This window comes from Heterocephalus glaber, unplaced genomic scaffold, assembly GCF_053883595.1.
Source record: "Heterocephalus glaber isolate CG9 unplaced genomic scaffold, H.glaber_assembly_v1.0 deba00000546, whole genome shotgun sequence".
Lineage (NCBI taxonomy): Eukaryota > Metazoa > Chordata > Mammalia > Rodentia > Bathyergidae > Heterocephalus > Heterocephalus glaber.
The window spans coordinates 1,883,651-1,905,949 of NW_028258147.1; the positions used below are offsets into that span (position 1 = coordinate 1,883,651).

General features: G+C 38.1%; 1 protein-coding gene and 1 pseudogene across 1 annotated transcript; both read right to left on the reverse strand.

The window, feature by feature from the left end:
- Positions 1–1,978: 1,978 nt before the first annotated feature.
- On the reverse strand, positions 1,979–17,694 carry Glyatl3 (glycine-N-acyltransferase like 3). The gene is made up of 6 exons (XM_004856461.3): positions 17,590–17,694; positions 13,876–14,040; positions 10,762–10,869; positions 8,400–8,526; positions 6,325–6,451; positions 1,979–2,739 (listed from the first exon to the last, which is right to left on the reverse strand). The coding sequence occupies exons 2-6, from the start codon at positions 13,951–13,953 to the stop codon at positions 2,331–2,333; spliced, it is 849 nt and encodes a 282-aa protein (XP_004856518.1). The 5' UTR covers positions 13,954–14,040; positions 17,590–17,694; the 3' UTR covers positions 1,979–2,330.
- A 1,972-nt stretch (positions 17,695–19,666) lies between these two features.
- LOC101719420 (dynein light chain 1, cytoplasmic pseudogene) lies at positions 19,667–20,245 on the reverse strand (annotated as a pseudogene).
- Positions 20,246–22,299: the final 2,054 nt, after the last annotated feature.

Below are 22,299 nucleotides of genomic sequence, written 5' to 3' on the forward strand. Positions count from 1 at the left end.
AAGCAGGCTGTGAAGAGTTAACCCCACAACTGGCTTGTTTTGAGAACTGAGTCTGGCCAAAGCTTATGCAGCTGAGGTCAGAGTAATTCGCACCCAAATTCTGTTCCCACAACTAAAACCTTCTCACTAGAAGGACAACGTTCTAATTACAATCATATATTTTGCCTGTTCTGTTCCTAATTCGAGAATGCTTTGTCTTGTCCTTTATGAGCCTTGTTTACATTAATTTCCATAGAAACCACATGTCACTTTTACCTCAATTGATTGCCAATAAAAGTCAGTGCCAGGCTGGGGATTTAGCTCAGTGGTTCCACCACCTGCCTCACAAGCACAAGGTCCCAAGTTCGAGTTCGATCCCTGGTATCCTCCCAAAAAAAGTCAGTGCCTGGGTCTGGCCAGCACCTTTGTTACACCGGCATTGGTCGTCCTGGCACCCTGCTTTCTCTCTCTAAGTTCTGTCTCTTAGTGTATTTTTTTCCTCAGGCCTGCATCAGACTGGGCAGGTGGGGACTAGAGACTTACTGCAGGAGTCTCTGCCAATAACATCTGGTGAATCATAACAGAATGCTCACAATAAAATCACACCTTATCTGTCACAAGGATTAAGTTGGGTGCATCTACATCCAGGATTTGGCACAATTTTTTGGACATAGCCAAATGTTAAATGAGTAGCAGGCAAATTACTGTTACGAAGTAAATGTAACAGTATTGCCCTGTATTAGGCAGAAGTAACACAAACTCAATCAGTGCTAAAGATAATGAGAACCCTGAGGATAGAAACTGGGCCATGTTTTCCCAAGAGGATTATGACTCACTCCTATTACATAGTATGCTTCCCTCTGGCTCCAAGGAAGTTCCCAGGTAACCTCTGGTTCAAGATGATGAATATCTTCATTAAAATGTGCTCTACATCAGCCAATTTGTTTCTTTTCCTCAGAATAATTACCAGAAATTTGAATTTTCCCTTATCTTTGGAGTCAGGACTTTGACTACCATAGAGGAATGAAAGCAATATTTTTATATGGCTAAGTGAAATATATCCAGTATAGACAAATCCAACCATTGTGTTTTATGCCTGCTTTTATTGTAAATGGAAGACACAGCTTGTGTCTCTTCCTGTACTATCCTTGAAAAATTTACATAAAAGAAATTGGAATCCAAATTGAAAACAAATCATGACAAGGATAGAATAACATACTAAGTATTTAAGCATTAAATTTTTTTATAAAGAAGATACATGATTTAATAAAAAGTACAAACTGAAATAAAGATCACAGAGCTCTGGCTTTGCCTCCAACATAAATTATATAATCTCAAAAAAGCCATTTATTTTACCTGGAGCCCAAATTCTTCCTATGTAATAAGAGGGATAACATTCATTATCAAAATTCTACGGGCATAACCATATGCATATAGATAAAACATATATGTAATATATGTATATGTTTATATTGTATTTGTATCTCTGCATATATACCAATATATGAATCTTAGTTTCTTATGGAAAAGCAGATTATAAACAAGGGGACTGGAATAGGCTATGGGTTAGTCCTACTTACAGGACATCTATTTATAGCATTAGGATGCCTGTATCTTCATGCATGTAAGGCAACACAGAAGTGGAAACCTGTTGGAAAAACAAATTCTCAGGCCCTACCCTGTACTTAACTGAAGCAGGAACTGTGGGGGAGGGGCCAGCCATCTGTTTGCCACCTGCCTTCCAAGGATTCTGATAAACATTAGAATGTGAGGACCTGCAGCATTTGAACATTGCCATGGGAGAATAGGCTAGTGTCTTAAACAGAAGTGAAAAAAAAAAGTCAAGAAAATAATTAAAGGAGAAAATGCAGAAGACTTTACAGAGAATTAGGTCAGTGGTGGCAGTAATAGAGGTTGGTGAAACATAGCAAGGAAGAGGGGAATTCTGTGGCAGTAAGAGCACCATATAGAGCAAAACCCAAGCAGTAAAGCAGTAACTGCTGTGTTAAATCATTTATTCTCATATAATCATTTCTTCCACTATGCTATGAATTACTGGCTTAAGAAATTTCTTCCCTATAGTGCATCCTAAAAGATGACAAAGATGACAGACATCCTCTGTTCTCAGCCACAGATACCCCAACTCCTGCAGTTATTTATGGTAGAAACCCAAGACAGGAATAGTTAATGTTTCTCAGAATGGTGCTGCATGTCTTCTCCAGGCCCTTTTCAACAACACAAGAATCTCCTGATTTCAGGTTTAATTCTCCCCTCCTTGGTAGCCAAGAGTATGTATGTTTAGGGAAAGTAAGAAAATTCCTAGAGTTTTACTGGGCTAAAGACAAGCTTGCCTAGGAAGGCCTGGGGGTAAGAATCAGCCTATGAAAACGACAAGGCAAGAACTCTGCATGGACACTCTTCAGGAGGCTGATAGATGCCACGTTGTCATCCAGGACATTTCCTTGAGAGGGGAATCCCCGGCTTTGCAACTTCCTGGCCAGTGTGAGGGCCACCAGCTGGCTATAACCCTTCCTGCGATGATCGGGTAGGGTATAGCCATGGCACATGGTGGCAAACTGGTCTGTGATAGCCCAGGATACTGGGTTTCCCTTGTCATCACGGACACACACACTGGGGAAGCAAGAGATGAGGCTGGCAATGTACCGGAGACACTGCTCATTACCGCCCCTTGACCAAGTCCGGTTGAGTAGATCAGCATCAGCAACACTCAGGTGGGTTAGGCGTGGGGGAGAACTCGTTCTAGAAGAAATGACATGAGAAAAAGTATGAGCTCAGAGTCATGTGGTTATCAATAACTACCTTTTTCATACTGACTCAAACTCAGAAAAATATCCCTGAGACCATGCCTAGCATTTTCAATGAGTTAGAACCCACCATTCCCCACTCACAAGCCACCTCAAGGTTTCATTTCTGAGAAGACTAAATACTTGTTATATCAAATTTAAGTCTTTCTTTTATTTTTATTCCTATTTATTTTCATCTTCAGTCCAGATTGAAGAAAGTGTTTATTGTTAAATTTGGCTTGAAATTGCTAAATTGCAAAATTAGGCTGCCTCATGACTTTAATACCTAGGACACACACTGTAATCTAATTTAGCTTTTGGTTTGTTTACATACTAACTTAGAAGAATAATAGACAGCTGAGTTTCAGCCAGTTTTAATCAGCCCATAGGTGGGAATTATGCTTAAATAAAGGCAGCTGTCTTGCTGCAGCCAGTCTGGTGATCTGTTTTGCTCCTGCATCTGGCCGATAAAAACTTGCTGTCATTGGGCTGGAGATGTAGCTCAGTGGCACCACACCTGCTCGACAAGTGCAAAGTCCTGAGTTTGATACCCAGTACCAGAAAAATTTGCTGTCACACTGCTGGACAGAGTTCTCTGAGCCTCCTCTAGTTTAAGCACTGCCAGATTCATGAATCATTCTTTGCTCAAATAAGCTCTTCTAGAGTTAACTTGTCTAAGGTTTTTCTTTTAACTCTTCCTTTGTAGAAAAAATTCTCAAATTGTTCTTAAGTCCTAAGTCTGCTAAAATCTTCTGTGAGGTACTGGGAAAGTTCAGATTCTTAGAATCTAATTCTAATCTTTTACTCAGTAAAATAATTATTTTAGCAGTCAGGATGTCTCTGCTTTTATGTATCTATGGCCAGAAAATGAATACAAGTTGCTCAATATGTCAGACATAGATCAATATGCCAGGCTCTGTGAATCTTAGCTTTCCCCAGTCTTCCCTGGGTTGCTCGTCTCTAGGTTACATATTTTCAGTTTTTTCCACTGGCCTATTTTTATATACTAGTTGCTTTGTACTATATTAATTCCAATGCCAAGCTTCTAATATTTGCTATATAAAAGGCTTGATATAAAAATAAGTGACTTTTGCAATTTTAAAGAATTGAGACAAATTACTTGGTTGAAAACTTGTAAGACTGATTGTGTCTTGGAATTTGTTTTCATTCTTGAATTTATCAGTACCATAAGTGCATCCTAGGCGAATATTAAAAAGACTTATAATGTAGTTCTCACTATGAGTTTTGTGAAGTACAGTCTTGCGTTATCTTTTTCTCAGTAGTTGTGCAGTGTTAGCTCACGTTCTAGGCATATTGTCAGGTAAGGCACTGGGTCAGTCCTCTGTCCACTAAACAGGGGTTAAGTTAAATATATTTGCTAATTTGTTTCCTTTATACTACTAGGTCTTCTTAGTTCATTGAAAAGAAAGTTTTGTGCTATTATCTATTTGTTTCTTTTTTGTAAGAGTCTTTTTTGTTTATGACTTGTACTTTCACATTTTGGTCATTCTTTTAAGATTATGGTACATAGTATATTAACTAATGTTATTCTTTAATTTGTTATGAAATTTTGCTTTAGTTTTTCATATAAGAAGACTTTAAAAAAAAACATTTCCTTTATTTGTATCTACTTGTATTACATTGAAATAAAAATAAAATTTAAAGAAGACTGGCTTAATAAGATTTTCAATTTAATTTTTAAAATGAACTTCAAAGCAAGGGGAAAGAACCCTCATGCAAAAAATATTGTTACAAACAAAAACATCACCAGAGCAAGTACTTCAGGAAGAGTTACATTTGAGACTTTGAACTGGAATCTGAGGGGTAGAGTATTCAAAATAGTTTACACAAATTTTAGTAATAATTTAGGTGTTAAAGATAAAAGATAAAACGTCACTATTAGAAGAAAATATAAGGGATAAACTCCATGACACTGAAATGGGCAAGAATTTTTTGGATAAGTCTCCAAAAGCCCAGGAAACAAAAGCAAAAATACACAAATGGATTTGCAACAAACTAAAAAGCTTCTGTACAGCAAAAGAAACAATAGAGAAAATTTGCAGAATATGTGAAAATATTTGCAAACTATATTTCTGATGTGGTTGACATCCAGAATATATAGAAATCAAAATATATCAGTAGCATAAAACCTAAATAATACCAATAAAAAATGGTAAGGGACCTAAATAGACATTTCTTACAAGAAGATAGAAATGAGCCCAGTGTGGAGAGCAAGTCCTCACATTTTAATGTTTAGCTCAGTGTGAAGGCCCTGGGTTCAATCTCCAGTAAAATCGCTAGTACTTAAAAAAAAATAAAGTTCAGTTGCTTTCTCATGACTTAAAGTGACCATTCATTAGATTTAGTTTTTTGCTCAACAATTTCTTCACAAAAGTGAAGAAAATTAACATTCACCGAGGTGGGTGCTTTTCAAGTATATTGTTTCATTTTCTATCAAAGTAGCATGTGATGAAGATTGTTATAGTTTATATCTAGACTTCCCCGCAAACCTCATGCACTCATAGGTGGGGCTTTTGGGAGTGAATGGATCACGGGGGTGACACTATCAGTGGATTAGTCCACTGAGGAGTTTATAACTAAATGTGATGTTGGGAGGTGAAGTCTGGTTGGAAGAGCTAGGTCACAGGGGCTGTGGCCTGCAAGGGTATATCTCCTCCCCTCCTCCCCTAATTACTCTCCGTTTCCCACCACAGTGCATGAGCTGCTTCTCCTCTGCCTTGCCGCCCTGCCTTGGAGCCAAAAGACTATGAACTGAAATCTCTATAAACTGTGAGCCAAAATAAACCTTTCTCCTCCTTAGAGTTGTAGTTGTCAGACATTGTGTCTCGGTGATGAGAAAGTAACTAAGACAAAGATACATTGTCATTCTTGAGAAGAAATTATTGCTCAGACAGGTAGCTGAGGGGAACACGGAGTAAATGACAGAGCAGGAACTCCAGAGTAAGAGAAAAGAATGGATGCAGATACCACTAACAACATGCTTTCAAGGACTGATTTTTGGAGTTGGGCTTCACGTTATTTCCTGGGTCTAATAATTACTCTTCTGTGTTACTTCAACTCTATTAAAAATGGAATAATAGTCCTACTTTATAAGAATATGGAAAGGATTAAAGGGGTAATATTTTAAAACATTTAGTGCCTGGCACATGAGTCAATAATATGTCCCTTTCCTGAAATAACAACAACACAAAAATAAGAACTGTGGACTCAGACCTATGGAGATTACTTAGAACTATTTTGGGGAAAAAATACACCAATGAATGATTTTTCTACATATACCATGAAAACACAGGTATTCTGAGCTCATTTATAACTATGGAAAATGACACTGACTTACTTTTCAGGGAAATTATGAGCAGTGAAGTATAGAGGAGGGAAGAGTAAACACACACACAGTTTAGAGTCAACAGCTCAAATCCAAACCGCCAAAGTGTGCCTTAATGAGAGGCACTCCAGTCACTACCATCTGAACCTCTAAGGCATTAAGTCCTGCCCCCAGTGCAGAGCATGGTTTACATACAGAAAACGGGTGTCTGGCAGAGATGAAACAGGAGAAAACTGAACGGCCTTGAAGGAAGATAGCTTTACATCCAACTGCTTTGAATTGGCAACAGCTTTGGAAACTTCATATAACTCACTGTGCAACCCTGTGTAAAGAAAGACAAAAAGATGAGCATTTTATTGGAAGCAAGAATGAAAGTAGTCACACTATTTTCATACCAAGTATCATCAGTATCACCAGCTTGCTATCTTGTTATCCTACTATATATTTATATATAAATTCTTAGTTATTTTCTGTGATTTTTAAATTTTTGTGGATTTTTTTCCAATCAATTCCCACTATGTTGCCCATTGTGACCATCTGTCATGATCTTTTTATTTTTATATTTTGGTTTTTTGAGACAGGGTCTCACTGTGTAGTACAGGCTGGCCTTGTACTATGTAGCCCAGGCTGGCTTCAAACTCACAGTGATCCTCCTGCTTCAGCCTCCTGAGCTCTTGGGATTACAGGCATACGCCATCACACACGGCTTCATCTGTCATGATCTTTCATGGCAATTTCTATTAGAAATATTCTATGAGAAACTGAAATATCTTGTAGGAATATAAATTTTTTTTCACTCTCAGAGTGGCCTTAAAGTGACAGTATTTAATAGCTTGCAAAGTCTATGCTATGATCAATTCTGTGTGAGAGTTTGGATTTGTGTGGTGTGGCAAGCCAACTTTAAAGCTTCTCTTCCACTCTGTTACCAAAATGCTCATTACAGTATTAAAGATATAAATTAGATGTAGGTGAGTGTTATGGCTTGTGTCTAGATGTCCCCCCAAAGCCTCATGTCCTCATGGGTGGGGCTTTTCAGAGCTGGCAGGATCTAGGGTGTGTGACACTGGGATTAAAGGTGTGTGGTACTAAATTAGGCTACTGGTTGGAATTAGCATACTTCTGGGTGTGGCTGAGTGGATTTATTGAAAACAGAAGCTCATCCTAAATATGGGCGGCACCACCCACAAGGCTTGTAGCCTGTTTGGGAGAAAAGGGAAACATGCAGGCTTGCTCCTGCCTGCCTTGTTGTAAACTGTTTCTCCTCTGGGATGTCCCACTACCAAGCCACCCTGCCTTGGAGCCAGCCAATTACGGGCTGAAACCTCTACAAACTGGGAGCTGAAATAGACTTTCCTCCTTTAACTTGTGGGTGTAAGGTATTTTGTCTCAGCAACGAGAAGAGTAACTAAGGCAGTGAGTTTACACTGAACTTACCTCACCCAGATCCCTCTTATCATAGCTATAACACATCATTTGTAAATCTTTGTTCGGTATTTGTTGTGCATAAACCACTGTTCTATGCACTGTTTCATGGTGGTAAACAAAAATGGTACAGCCCTGCCTGTTATGGTGGTACACACCTATAATCTCAGCTGCTTGGCAGGTGCAGGCAGGAAGATGCCAAGTTTGAGGCCAGCCTAAGAAATTTAGTGAGACCCTATCTCAAAAAGGTGGAGGGGCTGAAGTAATGGCTAGTGGTAGAGTACCCCTGGGAGAGCTAATAGCATGACTCCTACTTCCAAATTCCCATCTTCTTTATTCCTTCCAATCTGAGTCCTTACTGAATGAATTCTCTGGAAATTGCCTTTCTCTCTTCCATGTTTAAGGACTTGTTTTCTTTTCTCTTGTGAGCTACTTCCTGGCATGGCCCTGAGACTTTCTCTTGAAAAAAATATATGGGAAGGCATATTGAACAGAGTGTGGTACCTGAGCCGTATCTCTTCTCTCAGGGATTTAAGCCTCAGAAAAGTCAAGAAAGTTAATGCTTCTAAAACTACAGATGCTATGACTAGCATTCCATTTTATAAATCTGATTTACATCCAAGTAACTCAAAAGATTTTCTGTGAGGAAAAAAATAGGCAATACCAATCAAAGTTGTTTGTACAACATTCGAATAAAAAATGGTAAAAACATAAAATGTGTATATATATATATGTTTGTGCACATGTGTCGATCTCATATATATATGAAATTCCTATTTATATCTCAGACATGTACAATAAAAAAAGGAAAAATAACTCCATAGTGTATGTCTTACATTTTACCTCACCTTGTATTTGAAAAACTTGGTCCCAGTTAATGACATCACGTTCTTCCAGGAGCTGTTGGTATGCCCTGATGTCCTTGTAGAACACCGCATAGGCGTTAGTATAATGGTCGAGGTTATCTGCCTCAGCCTAGAACAGAAGACAGTCACTAAACATATCCTCCAGATAACAGGATTCCTGGAGAGAGTAAGTATGGTTAGCTGGGCATGTTCAGCTAGTTTTCCATTATCAAAATTAGTCACCTAAAAAAAATGAAGTGAGAATGAATCCAATATACTGTAGAGAGAAGAGTAAAAAATTTGACTTTTGTTTGATTTTTTTCCTTTCAGTTTAGGAGGGTTTTAAGACATTTATTTCACATTCTTATAGGATTTTATTTATTTATAAAAATGCAAAAAGGCTGGTTGTGATGTCACATACTGGTAGTCCCAGCTGAGGGAGGCTCTTAGGAGGCTGAAGCATGAGGATTCCTTAAGCCCAAGACTCTGAGGTCATCTTGGGCAACATAGTAAGACCCTATCTCAAAAATAAAAACAAAACAATAGGGGTGTGGTGCTGTGGCTCAGCGGCAGAATGCTTACCTAGCATGTACAAGGCCCTGGATTAAATATCCAGCTCCGCACATACACACAAATATCTAGATGAATGGATGGATGAATGGATGAATGGATGGATGGATGAATGGATGAATGGATGAATGGATGAATGGATGAATGGATGGGTGGATGGATGGGTGGATGGATGGATGGATGGATGGGTGGATGGGTGGATGGATGGGTGGATGGATGGGTGGATGGATGGATGGGTGGATGGGTGGATGGATGGGTGGATGGATGGGTGGATGGATGGGTGGATGGATGGATGGGTGGATGGATGGATGGATGGATGGGTGGATGGATGGATGGATGGATGGGTGGATGGATGGGTGGATGGGTGGATGGATGGATGGGTGGATGGATGGGTGGATGGATGGATGGGTGGATGGATGGATGGGTGGATGGATGAATGGATGAATGGATGGGTGGATGGATGGGTGGATGGGTGGATGGGTGGATGGATGGGTGGATGGATGGATGGGTGGATGGATGGGTGGATGGATGAATGGATGAATGGATGGATGGATGGGTGGATGGATGGGTGGATGGATGGATGGGTGGATGGGTGGATGGATGGGTGGATGGATGGATGGGTGGATGGATGGGTGGATGGATGGATGGATGGATGGATGGGTGGATGGATGGGTGGATGGATGGATGGGTGGATGGGTGGATGGATGGGTGGATGGATGGGTGGATGGATGGATGGGTGGATGGGTGGATGGATGGGTGGATGGATGGGTGGATGGATGGATGGGTGGATGGATGGATGGATGGATGGGTGGATGGATGGATGGATGGATGGGTGGATGGATGGGTGGATGGGTGGATGGATGGATGGGTGGATGGATGGGTGGATGGATGGATGGGTGGATGGATGGATGGGTGGATGGATGAATGGATGAATGGATGGGTGGATGGATGGGTGGATGGGTGGATGGGTGGATGGGTGGATGGATGGGTGGATGGATGGATGGGTGGATGGATGGGTGGATGGATGGATGAATGGATGGATGGATGGGTGGATGGATGGGTGGATGGATGGGTGGGTGGATGGGTGGATGGATGGGTGGATGGATGGATGGGTGGATGGATGGGTGGATGGATGGATGGATGGATGGATGGATGGGTGGATGGATGGGTGAATGGATGGGTGGATGGATGGATGGGTGGATGGATGGATGGGTGGATGGATGGATGGGTGGATGGATGGGTGGATGGATGGGTGGATGGATGGATGGATGGATGGATGGGTGGATGGATGGGTGGATGGGTGGATGGATGGATGGATGGGTGGATGGATGGGTGGATGAATGGATAGATTGATGGAGAGTAAAACTAAATGAATCCTCCTCTAAGCATCAAAGTTCTCAGAATCTTCCTAATGGAATGCATTAGGAAAGCACCATATCTTTGGTGATGAGCTTCTTTTTGGTCTCAAAGGCAGAATGGGAATGTCTTTCTCAGTCTTTTTCCTTATTTACCTTCACAAAGTCATCAGTCGTAAGGAATCATCCACCCAGTGGAAAAGCTAGTATATTCAAATCAGCCAAGTGTGCTTTATTGTTCCAGAGATTAGGGAGCACTAAAGAAATACTTTTGGACTAGAGGTTTTTCATATGCCTGCCACTCTGAAGCCAGTCACAGTAGAAACTCATGGTGAAATATGTAGCTTATATGATTATTATGGCTATAGTGTCCACTTTACCCAATCAAAATTCTGTCTAGTTGGTGCCAATTCTTATTTATTTGCTTTCCAAGACTGTACCTCTCTCTGTCGCCGGGTGATGACAGCTCTGAAGTCTGGCCATGAATCCAACACTACTTCCTTTTGAAAAGGATTCCCACGGTTTATGTTCATCACTGCTCCATAAACCTGTGCAGGGAACCCAAAAAGATGAGCCAAGTACACTGCTAGATGTTGCAGTTGTGTATTACCCTCAACTAACCATACCCAGGAAAGTGATTATAAATCTATTCATACACACATAAACAATTCACATACATATATACCTTTTACTGTTATATTATCAGTGCTTACAAAAACTGGTAAAAGTCTATTAAAGCCCAATGAAAAAACTCTCCCTACACTTAGTTTTTACAGCACAATAGTGATGGATACTAAATTGATAGGCTTTCTAGGTGAATGCTTGACACATAGATTAGAAATAAATATTTGAATCAGAAACTAATGTATTTAGAGTTCACATATATCTTGAAAGTTCCACAGATTGGGCCGGGGATTTAGCTCAGTGGTACCACACCTGTCTCACAAGTGCAAGGTCCCGAGTTGGATCCCCAGTACCAGGAAAAAAAAAGTTCCACAGATAATCTTGGTGCTCAACTGCTTTTGAAATTCACTACACTGTCTGAAAAGAATTTGTAAAAATGCAACTACTCCTGAGTAACAATTGCATATCTTTTCAGGGCAAAAATACCTCAGGGTCCATCAAAATTGAAATGATTAAATAAATTCTGTCATATTCATACCATAGGTGGTTACAAAACAGCAATGAAATGAATAGACCACAACTATACGTGGAATCGCTATAAATCTCACAAAAGAAGCTGAACAAAAGAAGCTAAATACAAAAAAAGCACTGTGTGATTCAATTTATATTACATTAAAAAACAGCCAAAACTAAGTTGTGGCTTGGAAGTGGAGACAGGAAGTGATCGGAAAGGAGCACTGGAGTTGGGAAGAACCTGGATCCAAAGTAATGTTCTTTCTCTTCCACAGTGGATATTACAGGAGTTTTTGCTGTGTGAAAACTCATGAGCTATACAGTTATACTGCGTGCACTTTATAGGATTGCTAGACTTTAATAAGTCCATTCTAAGGGCATAGAACCTACATTTTACCTCCTTAATCACTATCTTGACCCAAATCACTCACCTTTCTTCAGTCTAAAATAACATTTTCTTCTGTTTTACCCAATCTGGGACTTCATTCAAATATTCTCATAGAATGTTTCTTTGAAAATTGAGTCTGGTTTATGGTAATATGTAACATGGATCATACTTAGTGCAAATTCAAAAGTAAAAGCAACCTGGAAGAGTGATGCTTGTTATGCTAGTCATTAAATTCTGTGGCTTCTCATCTTACATAGCAAGAATGAGGTTTATTAAAATGGCTTCACATGGGTAGCCTGTGCATCCCTATTCAAGGATGTAGCCTAAATATTACTGTAATGTTCCAAAGGTTAAACAGAAAAAAGCCTCTCAATATTCAGGGTCTAAAAGAGAAATAATTTGTTTGTGTAAGACTTCAGACAACTAAAAGATTTGACCTTGGTAAATAGCAAACTCTTCCAACAGCTGATGTTTCTTGCAGGGCAGGAGGTGGCTACATGGAAGTATAGTTGCTGAACAAATTAGCAGTAGGGCTTGTAAAGGAAGTTTGGAAGGAGAATCACTTAAGCACTAAACTAAGGCTATAAATTACATACTCATAAGCTCCAAAGAATGAAGGAAGGGTGAACAAACAAAAGCATATATATATATATTTTTTTTTTTTCTTTTTTTCCTGGTACCAGGGATCAAACTTGGATCCTTGTGCTTGCACAGCAGGCAGTGAAACCACTGAGCTAAATCCCCGGCCCAAAACTATATTTACTTTAACTTTTAAAATCCCTAACATCTTTTATGACTCTGAGGGTCGCTGAAATATTTTTATCTGTTACAGAAGAGTTAGACATTATTAAATCAAAGAAGCCTACCATTTTAGGGCTGGGGATTTAGCTCAGTGGTTTCGCTGCCAGCTGTGCAAGTGCAAGGACCGGAGTTCTAGCCCCAGTACCAAAAAAAAAAGAGTAAGAAGCCTATTATTTTATCCCATTCACCTCAGTATCAGCATTCGAAATGGGGAAATTTGGACCAGACTGTCCACATGGTACTTTTTTTTTTGGTACTGGAGACCAAACTCAGGACCTTGTGCTTGTGAGGCAGGCATGGTGCCACTGAGCCAAATCCCTGGCCCTCCATATGGTACTTTTATAGCCACACAATCCCAAATTATTAGACAGATTCTTCCTTCTATAGTTTATGCATGATCAGTAAGTTGACCAGATTTAATCAACATAGTACAGTGTGCTACACAACTCCATTTGGATTAGTTTTGCTCAAATGTTAATATACACAAGGATTATTTGGGGTATTAAAAATGCTGGATGGTCTGCCCGAGGAGCTCACCTGGAGCAGAACAAGACATTTTAATTTATCATTAAAGAGATATGATAGTATTAAAAAAAAATGCTGGACTCTGGTCTCTAACCTCAAAACTTGATGCATTCTCTCCTGAGTGATTTCCGTTCCATTCACATATGAGAAATAGTTGTAAATCTGTCTACAAGACAAAAAACTCTTCCCTCAAAGGCAGCTTCATTGCCTTTCTCCCAAGTGCTATGCAGCCTTAAATGGACTATATTGCAGCCTTTGATGAACGACATCTTCCACAATTGCACTGAGTTATCCACAGGCCCTGCTGGATTTTAGATCAGAGCTTTGCTGGCCAAAAGAAAATCACCAAAAAAAATTTATAACAACCCTTAAACTTGAGTCCTATTGTTCACCCTAGGTTATTTTCCTAACATTAATGCCACCCAATACATACCCTTTTGCTATTTAAAACATTTTATGACTTAAATTTACTAAAAATAATATAGCTTGGAATTATGTAAAATTCCCCAGGAATCATCAAAAATAATCCTGAGTTTTATTCACAATCCGGTAAATCAGTCTCTAGCAGGAGAGAACCGGGAAATTATGTTTAAAAAATGTTCCCAGAGTCTTATTATTTTATAGATTAATACATTATTATGTTATAGATTAATACATTATTTTATAGATTAATAAAAAAATTAAATTCTCACGTTTGTAGTACCTTGAGTGATTCAGGAAAGTGACTCTTCAATATTTTCTCCAGTGTCAGTAATTTGGTAGAACATTTCAGCACCAACATCTTCTCCAGAGGTATGCAGTTCCACCCTTAATTAGAATCTTGACGAAACTGAAGCAGGGGAATCAAAGTTCAAGCCTACACAAGACCCTGTCTCATAAGAAAAAAAATTTAAAAGGTCTGGAATGTAGCTCAGTGCAAAGGACCTGGGTTCAATCTCAGTACCATAAAAAAGAAGAAAAAAGAAACTCGAAATTATACGTATAGTTTGTGCCTGTTAGCATTCTTACCTACGGGCACAGCTATAGACCTGTTATCTTTGGGTGTGATTCCGATTACCATTGTTCCCTCTGAAGAGGGAAGAAGGAAGATAGGGAGGCACCCGGCTCGGTAGACTGGAGAATGCATGGAAGTAGAGTATTACGGATCTAGTCCTACAGAAATGAAGCTAACTACGCCGGCATGGGTCTATTAAACGCACTAAAGGCGTACTAAACGCATCCTTCAGGACACTTATCACTGCGATTTTACACTTTTTTGTATTTACTTTGATTTAACTCTGTACCGGTTGTGTGTAGGCAGAAGCTCTGTTGGCTTTGTGCTCCACTGCATCCAGAGCATCCACCACAGGGCCTGGCACACAGTAAGGACTTTCTAAATAGTTGTGGAATGGATAACGTGAAGCTCAAGGTAAGTCTTGGGGTAAAGAAACTTCTTTTTTTACAACATGGGACAAAGACTGGAGGAAAACCTGAGTGATTCAAGTGGTTTTAAGGAACAATGGAAAGAAATGTCTATGTGAAAGATAAAGAATTACATGTGGGGAAAGGCTGAGGGTCATTTAGCCTGATAAAACTGGGCCTAAATATATGTAATCACATCTGTTCTCATACAATTATATCTTCTAGATTTGGGGGCTCTCCCTCCCCTGCTTTATTCCAGAAAAATCTTTTTCTGTAATTTTAATCAGGGTTTGACTGAATTAAAGATAGAAACATTTTTTTTTTCTCATAGTCAGTGTAATACAGCTTATTGACTTCCACTCTTAGGCACTAGGATAGCAAAGATAATTCATTTCAACATGAGACTATAGTGCTTCTGAAATTGTGGGGAGAGGTAGAATTGTTCTTTTATGACATATTTCCTAGATAAATTTACTTGTTTCACTATGTGGCATACCTGTGTGACTATAAGATAGCCAGAGTTTTTGACTGTCACCTAACTAAAATCCGCTGTAGAACTCCACCATGAGGTTTATGTGAGCATGAACTTCTAGGAAGCATATGGATAGCCCTCCAGGCTATAGTTCACTGGCTGCTGCACTTACGATTTCTAAGTTCTCCACAGGAACCAGAAGAGATATCAATAGCAAAGGCAGCACCAGAAAATCTTAAGAGTCTGGGCTACTATTACAGATTCTAAAAAAAGTCAGGTTCCCAATTTTAGGGTGAGGAAGAAAGAAGTGTAGCCATAATCTCTTCACCCTTGTATCTGCTTGACTTTTTACTCACTTGTGTCATCTCTCAAATTTCTAAGCTTTTAATAGATATTTATATTAAACACATTTATTGTATTTCAATATCTCTTGATGGAAAATGAAATGATTTCAAAGAGCCATTGACCATGAATCTCCTAAGAAGTCTCAATGTTTGGAGATCTTATCATGCTCCCTAACATTTGGAAAAAGAGCTAATGCAGAGTAGAAATGACAAGTCTTTGTTGATTATTTGCTGACTTATTATCTTGTTTGTTCTTTAAAAGATCTAAAACCATTTTAAAATAGATAAAATATAAAGAAAAATTTAGTTTAAATTAAAATTTAGACAAAAGGAAAAAGGTAGAAAAAGAATATAGTTAAGAGTGAACTCACCATGCAAAGTATATGGAATACTTTATATACATACCCATAGATCTGATATTTGAAAACTTATTAATTAAAATTAATTTATAAACCACAAGTCAATACAATACTGTACTTTTGCAGTCATTTGCAGAAGGCACAGAGCAATAAAAAAAAATTTTCACACACACATTTCCAGCTAAGGCTGAACAGGGCATGGCATATTCTGTTTTCTTGTTTCAGACCTCATACTGTAAACAAATGTCCTTTTTACTATTTAGCACCTTTTTAAAAACTTTACTATTATTATTTGTTATTCTGCTATTCAAAATGGCATAGTGTAAAATGCTGTGATAATGTGTTAAGAAAATATATGTGTGAAGTAAATTTTAGGCAGGCATTAGTTCTTGACTGTGATTTCAATGATAACAAATCAACAATATATATATATCAAATAATGTGCCTTTAAACAAAAACACACATAAAACAAAGTTATGTATTATCCTCTGATGAAACTAGAGGTTTATAGGAACTTAATTTCCTATTTCCACTAGGAGGAAGTTCCAGTATTGGTTAAGGTAGTGTTGAATGTGACTTTGTTGAGCAAAACTACTATAATTAACAGTAACTATACATTAGTTACTGTTATATATATTTATGTAACTACATAAATTATGAGAATTCACTATACTTGCAGGAGATGAGAATCCATACTGTTTTCTAGTAGTTAACAGAGAGAAGGAAGTCTAATTGCACTGTTTAATGTACCGTATCATTATCCTTACGCTCTTTTCTTTTAGCATTTGCTTGTGCTCTCTCTAAAGTTTTCCTATTTTCAAATCCTCCTTGATCAAGTGCCAATATACTTTTTTAGACTGAGTTCTTGCAAATCACAAGTTATTCAGGGTGACAAATTAAAGTCAGAGACTGAGAGGACACTGCAACTTACATGTAACCTTTTAAAATAACTACTTAGTGGGCCGGGGATTTAGCTTGGTGGTTTCGCCGCCTGCTGCGTTAAGCGCAAGAACCCGAGTTCAATCTCCGGTACCAAAAAACCCCCAAAAAACTACTTAGTAAACAGGGATGATTTTCATAGTTATCTTTCATTAAATCCAAAGATACTTTTTAATGCCACAAAACAGAATGTAGAAATTCTCATAAGGAAACATTTTTTATTTGTTTCAAAGGTCATAATGACAACTGCTAACTCTGAAAGATACAAAATCCATCAGAATGTTGTATCCTCAATGACAAGTTCCCCATATTTAGTATATGTTCTAGAATACAGAGGTAAAGGTTTGTAACTACTTTAACCAAATTATCAACAAACTGAAAGTCTTTGTCAAGGAAAGTAATTGTACTCATAGAAGTTTCAGGAACTTAAGTTTCTTTGGAACATTTGAGAGTTTTATCAGTAAACTTAAAATATTTTATTGATTAATGTTAATCATGCAATGGTAGAATGTCTCTCTTGAGAAACTTTTAATTTTTATAAACAAAACATAAAATCTCTTTTCGTGGTATAATATACCATTTAAAATACAATGGTGGACATTTTTTAACAAGGAAAGAAAAGGTTCTTTATAAGCACTTGCAATCCAATGCCTCTTGTTTAGAGATTAATCTTTGTTGCTCTAGTAGTGCCCGTATCACGATGCAAATGATTTATTTTCTTCATATAAAAAATTTAAAAACAAAAATACACCAGTAAAACAAAAATATATCCTTTTCTCTAAGCCTAATTATGATTTATGTTTTTTATATCAGATGCATTTCATCTCTTTTCTATGAAATATATATTAATAAAATTACAAACTGATGATTTGGAATTTATTATTGTAATGAAAAACATTTACCTGTTGTTGAGAAGTTCCGTCTGAAACTGAGATCTTTCAGCTCTTTATCAGTGCAGTAGTTTCTTCTGTGTAAATAGTAAATTTATACTTCAAGGTACCTCCCTGATTAGTATGCAGTGGAAAGAGGAGGGCGAAAGAAGTGTCCACACCTGTAAAGGGGAGAGGCTTATGCTTTCTGTAAGGTGAAAGTCATCTGAAATACAGCACAGGTTTTTTCGTTTCACCTTTTCCTTTCTGTAGCATTTAGTCTCATGGTGTAAAAGCCAATGAATAATAATTTTGATTTGGAAGTGGACATCTTTTAGAAATACCTCCGTATCCATCAGGGTATCATGCAAGGGAATACCAAAGGAGTGGGACACAGGCAAACAGGATACAATAAGAAAATACTAGAAGCTTTTACTCTCCTAAGTATTTTTATTTAACCTTAAGAGAATTGAGTTTGCTGCCCTAAACTTCCAAGACGGAAAGGGCTCTAAAAAGCATGCTTGAGGAATTGAGAGTAATTTTGAGACTATTAATTCCTTTACCCAATTCTTTGGAAAAATTATTCAGTTTTCTTCCCTCAAATGGCTGCAGTTTCACCATATAAGTATTTATGTGGGCATCTCAGCACACAGCACAACACCTGAGTCTCAGAATATTAAGCCCTACAGATGTCTTCACAGCATATGGAGAAGGCTTCATTTTGAATGTGACCTGATTGGAGGATGTTGTTTACCATCTTTATGTTTTATAAAACGTAAGTGAGGCCTTTCTTTACTAGAAGACACTGGGCTAATACAATGGGCAGTTGAAGGTTGAAAGTGACTTGAGAAATTATTTTAGATGTCAACTACTATGTGTCAAAATAAGTGTTTTTCATCCTGGTATATTGATACAATTTTTAAAAGGATGTTGCAAAGGGCAACATATACTGTTTGTAGCTCTATAGATCCTATACAGTCTTTTCAAAATATAATTTGAGAAAAAGACTTAAAAAAGTGAACAGAAGCTCTTTTAGAGATTACAGTATCTTAGATGAAATGAAAAAATTAGGGTTCAGGTTATTTATGGAGACAGAAAGATTAAGATCTCCCCAAATTTACACCTTGTTTCCAAGGGCATCCAAACAAACTTCTACCCCTTTTCAAAGTTCTTTGTTTTCTATAAAGCATCAGAACAAATTAAAAGGGTTGCTTTTTGCCTGAGGAAAAATAACCAAAAAGGCAAAACCTAGTTTCTCAGGAAAACTGTATTGGTTGAAAATAATTAAATTTGAGACATATCTCCCAAGCAAAAATGAACTTACAACTCTGAAATTAAAAGTAAACAAAAAAGGAGGGGATAGTAACATGGTTGTCAATGTAAGATAAATTTAAAGGAATTTTCTTTTGTAAATTCAAGTGAATAAATTATTGTAGCAAGATTTACTCATTAAATTCAGTAGCCTCTTCTATTTGTAGCCTAGCAGAAAATTTCTATGAATTCAAAGTGTCAATTATTTTTTTACTTCCTAGTTCCTTCACTTCCTATTTGTGTGATCTTAAAACAGGTAAGAAACTGTGCCTCAGTTTCTTCAGCTGATGGATGTGAAATAATAGTAATTATGATGAGGTTTAGTCCCCATGGGTTGCTGTTAAGACTAAACATTGGTGTAAATACATGTATGTATGTAATGGGCTTACAATAGTGCCTGATATAGCAAGCACACAATTAATGCCAGTCAACTTTATCATTGTTATTGCTGTCATATAGCCCTCTTGCCCCACTTGAAAACTTGCATTAATTTTAAGGAGTGGAAATGGGGTACAATTGGCTAAGATACATTTGTTTCTACTAGTTTAAAATGAGTAATTTCATTTAAAATTGTATTCTATAATGCTTTTATTGAATTTGGAAAATGTCTTCCTTCATCTTCCTCTTTATCCAAGTTTAACGCTATAATCAATCTTTGGTATCTTTTGTACAGCAAATCCACAACCTGTAACAAACAGAGGAAACTTTAATGAGAAGAGCAAACGCCTAACCCAACAAAGTGCGGCTGTATGGTGGGTTAGTAGTGAAGAAATATATTCAATAGCAGTAACTCTTTTTTTTTTTTTTTTTTTTTTACATTGCCAACAGATTTATTTTTTAAAGGAATGGATTAAGAGAAACACATGGGGCACAGAAGTATGGAACAGAAAATAAATACAAATGTAAGCTGTTTTGCTGAATGTTTTATAATCACAACAAACTAGTACAGAGAATGCCCTGTACACAACAAAAAAAGGTTCAAAGATCGAGGTGTTCCCTTAGCAAGGCTGAAGATTTCAGTCTCTGTATTTGGAATTTAGGCTGCAGTCCTTGGTTTTGGATGGATCACTGGGTGTGTGGCACAGTTCATGCTTTTAACCAGATTTGAACAGAAGAATGGCCACTTGGTCCAGGTAGAAGTAGATGAAGTGTTTGGTTTCAAGTGTCACATAACTATCGAAGTTTCTCCCCACAATGCAGTGCCAGGTGGGGTTGTACTTCTTGTCAAACTCCTTCTTGATGTGGGCCTCAATGTCCTTTTCTATATTATATTTCTCCAGGGCCTGAGTAAGGCACTCCACCGAATCCTGTTGCATCTCTTCTGACATGTCCCATTTTTGATCACCACCTTTCGGTCGCACATGGTCACCGTAGAGCAGAGGCTGGCTGACTGCAACGGTCTTCTAGGACAGGTGCTGACACCTCTCGGGCCAGGAGGGAGACGCGGTAGTGACCGAAGCCGTGGCACATCTCCAATAGCAGTAACTCTTAAGATGAAATAGAACACAAAAAATGGCTTAGCCATTTTAGAGATGTAAACACAACTGAGAAGTTTGAATTTTCCCCTGCTTTAGCTTTCTTTTTCTCAAAGCTGAATATTTCTTGACATGAATGAAACATGAGAGGATTTAGATGTGTTTAGATAGTAAGGCATGAACAATTCAAATACTAATTTTGACAGGTGCAACTGCATGTTTTTGGTAAACAGAGAATGCCAAGAAATTCTATCCAACCAAATAAAAGAAAGTAAATCCCTTCATTTTAGGTTCCTTTGCAGGTGTCTCTTATGAAACAAAGCCTACTTGTTAAAGATATGCCCAATGGAGAGGGCAATGGAAGGACTCAGATTAAAAAAAGTTCCCCTAAGGTCTGCAACATATCTCTACAGTCTGTCTCCCAAAAACATTGTACCAAATTATCTTCCTTCAGCAGATTTACTGGGTGTCCCTTTTCTAGTGTGCTCAACAATTTTCCCTTTAGCTTTTAAATAAATCTTTGCCAACCTGATAAAACATTTTAATTTGCATTTAAGTGATTATTATAAGGTTATATTATAAGGTTGAACACCTTTCAAGTACCTATTGTCCATTTACGTATTTTTCTTTGAGAATTATATATTTTCCTAACAGGTATTCAAACTGCTAGTGATACTTTAGAACTCTTTATTAATAAAGATTGTCTTATATATATTTTATATCATGTTTTTGGCTTGTTCTTTTAAAATCTTATTTCAAACATTCAAAGATGTATATAATAATCTTTCTGTTATAGTTTTATTTTTGGTTAAATGAAGGTAGTATAGCAGCAGAGTGCCAGCCGGAACATACAGACAGGTAGTCCAGGAGAATGGAAGACACGCTCAGAAGTTTTGGAGACAAAGTGCACAGTTTTATTTTTAACGCCAGCGCAGCAGTCTGGGACTTCTGCACAAAGAGACTGACCCCACTTTGGGGTTGAGCAGGGCAGGTTTTACACTCGGGAGGGGGCGGGCTTGCAAGAGTTAAGCACTTTGCATTGGTGACATAGAGCACAAGTTATCTGGGCCCAGCAGGTTCACCAGTTATCAGATATTACAGACATCAAACTCAGTGCACAGAGCCACATCCGATTTACATTGTAGGGAGATAGAAGTAATTAAACTGAGAACAAAGGAAATTCCTGAGATGCTTGAGAGGAAGTGTCCGGAAGCCCGGACATGTTGAGGGAAAACTTTTCCACCAGTAAGTTTGGCTCAAACTGCAGAGAAACATGTTCCCCGTTAATTCCCTCCTCTTTTTGAGGCTGGTTAGTTTTTTAACTATCAGAGGTATTTACATGTTGGCTGGTGTATATATAAGATCTGATTTTGAGATTATGGAATTAACATGTTGGGAGACAAAATGTATGAACCAGTTTATGAAACACGGGCCAATGGTTAATAGAATGAGGATACCAAAGAGAGGTCTTACTAAGGCACCTTTCTATGTTTTCCAGTCACCTAGAATATTTACCAATTGTGAGGATTTTCTGAGTAAATCTAAACAAGACAGGACAGCAAACACCAGCATAGACCCCCAACATATAGCCAAGAGGAAACATCTTTGGAAAATATTTCAGTCCTTTGGAGTAACAATTATGAACCCTATGTCAAGAATAAAGGCAGTCACTATGCGGTAGGCAAGAATAAAGACGTCAAGAAAGACCAAGCCTGGAAAGCACGGCAGTGGGTTATGGGTTGAGGTCCTCAGGCTCAGTGTTGGCCTGTCAGCATCCAGTGTGACAGGAGCAGGGCTTTGAGTTGTCTCCACGGGGTGATTTTTAAGGCAGTCGTCTCATCGGTGTGGGCCTCTCGAGAGTTGTTGTGATGGGGCTTTTTGATCTGAGAGTGATGAATCTATGGCTGGATCTCTGGAATTTTTTTTTTTTTGGTACCGGGGATCAAACTCGGGTCCT

Bases quoted from the DNA above. Each gene is read 5' to 3' on its own strand.
- Glyatl3 (XM_004856461.3), bottom strand. From the start codon at position 13,953: ATGTTGGTGCTGAAATGTTCTACCAAATTACTGACACTGGAGAAAATA. The intron at 8,527-10,761 runs GTACAGTCTTGG...CTTCTGTTCTAG, and splicing joins TCACCCGGCGACAGAGAGAG to GCTGAGGCAGATAACCTCGA. The intron at 2,740-6,324 runs GTATGTAAACCA...CATTTCTTCTAG, and splicing joins CTGCCAGACACCCGTTTTCT to AACGAGTTCTCCCCCACGCC.